This window comes from Hipposideros armiger, unplaced genomic scaffold (assembly GCF_001890085.2).
Source record: "Hipposideros armiger isolate ML-2016 unplaced genomic scaffold, ASM189008v1 scaffold_1102, whole genome shotgun sequence".
Lineage (NCBI taxonomy): Eukaryota > Metazoa > Chordata > Mammalia > Chiroptera > Hipposideridae > Hipposideros > Hipposideros armiger.
Window position 1 is genome coordinate 242,797 of NW_017732452.1, and position 5,563 is coordinate 248,359.

The 5,563-nt window shown below is 34.4% G+C and overlaps 1 protein-coding gene across 1 annotated transcript in view; it reads right to left on the reverse strand.

Annotated features, from left to right (window-relative positions):
• ACSS3 (acyl-CoA synthetase short chain family member 3) overlaps positions 1 to 5,563 on the reverse strand; it is a 166,523-nt gene that overhangs the window by 99,727 nt on the left and 61,233 nt on the right. Inside the window, exons 6-8 of the mRNA XM_019632234.1 lie at positions 4,008 to 4,179; positions 2,010 to 2,029; positions 1,689 to 1,823 (exon numbers count right to left, since the gene is read on the reverse strand). Of these exons, the coding sequence (XP_019487779.1) occupies positions 1,689 to 1,823; positions 2,010 to 2,029; positions 4,008 to 4,179 (327 nt within the window). The remainder of the gene's footprint in view (positions 1 to 1,688; positions 1,824 to 2,009; positions 2,030 to 4,007; positions 4,180 to 5,563) is intronic.

The following is a 5,563-nucleotide window of genomic DNA, read 5'->3' on the forward strand; positions in this document are numbered from 1 at the left end:
CAAAGCCCTCATCTACAATAAAGATAAGTCAAAATAGAAGGAAGTGTCTGAAGAAAAAGGAGGAGGAAGACAAAGTGAGCCAGTTTTGGGAGAGGGGTACCGGCGGGGAGTGGGTCTTTCCCCATTAAGAGGAAAGAGATTTGCATTAGAAAAAGCTGAAGAGTAAGCATTCATATCCATACCCATTGTGTGGTCAAGTAAAAGAAATAGCATACATCTTGTCAGTTAAAATTCATTTAACTGGAGTTCAAATCTTGCCTTTGCCCCTTAATAGCGGTGACTTTGGGCTATGACCTCTCCGTGATTCAGTTTCTTCATCTGTAAAATGGGGCCAATAATAGCATCTACTTTACTGGTTTGTGAGAATTATATAAGAAGTATTTGAAAGTACTTAGCACTGGGCCTGGCATAAGTTCTTTATAAATTCTACATTTCATATATGTATGAAGAGCACCCACACATGCACCTAAACACTTTTGTATGTGTGTGCTCCCACTCATTCTCTAACCTTCTCCTACCCAAAGCTTTCTTTAGTGTTGACTTTGCATTCCTTAATATAATAGCAACAAAGCTTTTTAAAAAAAAAATATGCTTGAGGTCATCTAAAAGAAATTTGAATTCTTCTTTGAGGAAGTAGGACTATTAAAATCATTGAGTGTAGCATTTTATGGACCACAGACTACTAAAACATTACACAGGAATTTAATGTACAATAGGAGTCACTCATGGTAACCAAAATGACATCGTTTTAACTTTCTCTGTTCTTATATCTTGTCATTGAAGCATTTTCTGCAGCTAAACTCTCAGGAATTCTGCAAAATTATCCATAATTCTTCATGTCTTGTAATTTTTCTTCCGCAAAAAATTTTAATCTGCTAGAAACCCAAGTTGTCGCTACTATAAATAGCTGGATACTTGTTTGGATGTACATTAGAAATAAGGTGATCTTTAGGTCCAATTTACTAAGTAAAGCATTGTAAATTATATTCATTGATGTACTGTATGCTTTTACTTCCTTCATGGATCACAGAATAATGTATCTATTTAGAATATTCTTATTTTGTTTTCCTGAACATGATTTTTATTTCTGGACTAAATATCTTTTCCAAAGTTTTAAAAAGATAGTTTACATGCAAATTACTCACACCCCTCTCCACAAGGCAGAATAGCTTAGGAGCTAAGCAGGCAGGCAGAAAGCAGCGTTCAGGTCATGACCCTGATACTTACTAGCTGGGCAAGTTTATCACCCTGTTCACTGGATTCCTCTTCTTTAAAATATGAAGAATGCTATCACCTAGTTCCCAGAGTTACCAGGAAGATTTTTCTAGTTATCCATTAATAGAGTGTCTTAAAATCATATGGTAAGCGGTCAGTAAAGTAAGTGTTTGCTAGTACTACTGTTTTTATTGTTATAATTTTAATTAACAAATGATACCACTATAGACTATACATAGACTCTAATTCATTAATATTATGGGTGTTCTGTGTTTCAATATTTAAGCTAGTTTTTCATAAAGAGAAAATATCATTCTTATCTAATATATAATATATATATTTTTTTGGCCAAACATAGAGACATTCGGGAAGTATATTTAATGAGTTATAAATCAAGGGTTTGAAATGTTCAAAACTAGAATCATCCTTAGCACATCACAATAAGCAAGAACCAAATTTAATATTCAGATTACCATATTTGGACGATTGTAAATGAGAACTTTATATGGTTTGTGTTGTCCTATTCTCAGCGCTTCTTCTAGAAGTGGTATATATTCTACCCTCCTTCCAGGTTCAATGCCAAATGATGCTGTAACAACCACCTTGGGCTACAATAAAAAATAAAAAAATAAATAAAATTGAGAAAGTTGAACAATCCTAATTAAGATAATCACAATATTTCAGGTGCAGACAGGCAGTTATACATTTCTAAAGAAATGTTTGAATAATTCTGTTCTGTATTGAATAAGTGGCTTGAAAACCAATAAGCCCTTTTTAAGTGTTATAGAACTAACCACTTCCACATAAATCTCACCTGTTCAAAATTACACTTTTGGTTAATCAGTATAAGCTGTTAAAAACATTTTTCAAAAAATTCATTAAGCTGAGTAGATTTGCCGTGAACCCATAAATGCAAGCTTAGGGGACCCTCACTGGCAGTTACCGGTAACAGTTGGCTGTTGCTGAAGTTATAGCATTTTCTTAGGTAGAGAGGGCCAGCCCAGTTGCTATCAGGGAAGCGTTTTTCATGTTTTTTATGGAAGCATCTCTGCTTAAATGAGTAGAGACCACAGAAGAAAGGGACCCAAATTGCCAATAATTATTTAATGATTTTTTTTCTCATTCTAAATACATATTCATGTTCCCCAAATCTTATATTTGTAATTTTGTCATATTTTTCTTAAAAAGGCCCCCACGTGTTTGAAGTTGTAAGCCCCACAAAGCCTGAACCTGCCCATCGTGAAGACTCACTTGGACTGCTTCTTTACCTGATAACTTGCTAGTCATTCTTCAAGATACACACAGACATAGCCAAACGGCATCTTTGAGGAGCCGAAGAAGCTAGGGTTAACCTCCTTTCCTTGGTGCGCTCCGGGCAAGCCTCAGATGTCTGCGTATGGCTAAAGGCTTCCTTCACCCCCTCCACTGCACAGGAAGCTCTCCAATGCCAAATCTGGATCCTATTTACCTCCTGTCTCCTATGACTGCTATAACGTTTGTCATACCATAAGCTCTCAATAAATATGTGTGGAGCTGAACCAAAATTCTCATTCATTTGCAGAAAAAAAAAATCATGTGTTTATTCTTTTCAGTACGCAGTTTCTTCACCAAGCCATCCAAAGCGAAGGAGACAGGTAATATATTATTCAGGCAACAGATAATCAGTCCCAGATAGTGCATCTATTCCTGAATCTGATTTCTGGTTAACAATACATTTCATCTAGGAAAGGTTTATATTATGCCAAATATATGCATATGTAGTACTTTCTGCTTTTTTGAATATCATTTAATATTCATGGACCTGGGGCTCAGTGCAGTTACCTAGCTTGCCCCTGGTTAGAAGTGGTGGAATGAGAAAGAACCCCATTCTGATTACAGAAACTTGCTCTTTCCTCTATATAAGCTGCCTTTTAAAAGGGAACAACAGGAAAGAAAAAAATGTCTTGTTACTTTTAATTATATTTTTAAAGATCAGACATAATTGGATATAATTCACATTTTAATATCTGTAATATTTACAAAAACAACTCTAGATTTAAACATTCCCTAAGATTAGAATTCTGAATAAATGAAAGTTACATATTGAATTAAAAATATATAGACCATCTATCAAAACTTGAATAACTTAATCAAGTCAGACCTAGACTCCTCTAGAAAAATTACCCACTTCACATTTCTACTAGCCTTTTATTGGAGATTTTATTTGGTCCAGACTGCATTGTTAGAATATTTCCTTCCCATCTCCTTCTGTTAAAAATAAAGCTTTTTTCTTTGACTTATTTATTTGAAAATCATAACATCAAAAGCATCCCTAATTTCAACTATTAATTGTATCCAAATATCTCAGGCATGTATCTCTAGCACCACCCCTTCACCTTCAATTTGACCTGGTCAATGGTCTTGCCCATGAGAATATGAACTTATTGCCTAAACTCCTTAAAAAAGTTGTGTGTGTGTGTGTGTGTGTGTGTGTGTGTGTGTGTGTGTGTGTGTGTGTGTGGTATAAATGAAANATTTAAAATATACTTTTATAAAATGTTATTGAACCAGCTGATATTTGGTCAAACATTAATTTTCATAGCTTATTAAAGCAGTTGTATATTGCTGATATATGTAAAGATTTTGGGAAAAGTTGGGGCAAAGCACTTGACCTTAAATATAATTAATATTTTTCAATACTTAAACACAACATTTTTTTAAGGTATAAGTACCTAAGACTAAACCTCAAGGTACAGTCTGCAAACATTTTCAGTCAGTAATCAAACATTCTCAATGCAAAAGAAATCTGCTGCCATAGAGAGTTATCCCTAAGAGAGTGAATACCTTCGGTAATCCTGTTGTTCCAGATGTGTAAAGAATATACAGCGGATGTTCCGAAAGAACAGGGACACAATCATGTGACTGCGCTTTTGCCATCTCTTCATCCCAGTCAAGGTCACGGCCTGGAGCCAAAGGAACCGTCTCCTACAGAGCAAAAAATCAGGACTATGCACTGAACAAAGGAATTAAATCTGGAGAACAATTGAGAATAGTTAAATCTATATTAGTCTGAGCATCTGACTGAAAAATCTAGGCTATCTATATAGCACTAAATATCAGATTTATGACTAAATGTCTCAGGGTCATTAGTTAAGACAAAAGTTCATAAAAAGTCCAACAGTTTGATGTTGGTTTCAACTGAACTGACAAAAGAACATGTTCTATTCAAATCTTAGAATAGCCTTGAGAAACTCAATGTAATGCAGTCAAGCTTTCATCAACAATCAAGAGTTTAACTAACAGAGGTCATGTTTCCATAAATGTATGTGCACTATTAACTTTATAAACTAATTTCTACTTTTCATAACCTATTTCATTTACTTTGGAACCGCAGTCTTCACAATGAAATGTCAGCTAGTCCATTAAAATTTCACTTCATACAAGGGCCATTTAGGAGTAATACTGTGGCCATCTTTCCAAATGAGAGAATATTAATTTATTTTCAGGGGAGAAGGAAAAATCTCCTTTTGTTTTTTCAAGAAGAAAAATCCATTTTGAAAATTAATGAGAGTATATAACATATCTAAAATGCTATCCAAGTTTTCCTACATCTAGGTCATTGATTAATATGGTATAAATGTTTGTTTTCTCTTTTGGTCCTAGAACCAAGCTCCATGTTGTAAACTTTATGATAAAACAGTCTTGAGTTAGACAGATACACCTTAAAAGAAGGTAGACAGACTTCTTTAAACATGGCACTAGTGAAATACACCAGATAGGTGAAGAATAGGAAGTAGCTTATGGAAAAATGATTGTAATGGGGAGTTACATCTATTTAAAAAACAAGTTTAGTTACTTTCTGAAATGATAACTAAGCTCAAGATGACACATCAGAAAGCTTACACTGGGTAAACTTATTAATATAGGCACAAGGTAAGGTCATGCATTCCTCAGGGAAGTTACTAAGATCCATCACCTGGAGAGTATGTGGAAACATTTCATCAAGGTGACGCTAAGCCCAGAGATTCAGAGACTCAGAGATTTAGAAAACCCAGCCCACTTCTATTTTTCAGGCTCCTTAATGTATTAATCAAGGTTGTAAAAAGTGGTCATCTTTTTAAATGTTCCATTTACAAATTAACAAAATATAATATCACAAATACAATGCCTATACAAATAAACACGTAGATAGATAATACTATCTGAATTGACCTTCATCAAGGTGAAGTTTTAGGCTTCTCCAGCCATATTCTGATAAGCCCTCGTATGTCACTTAGATAAATAAAAATAGTTAAATGGGACCAAACTATATATTTTCATTTGTTTCTACGCATCAGATACACATAAGCCTTTGACATAAAAATTGCAG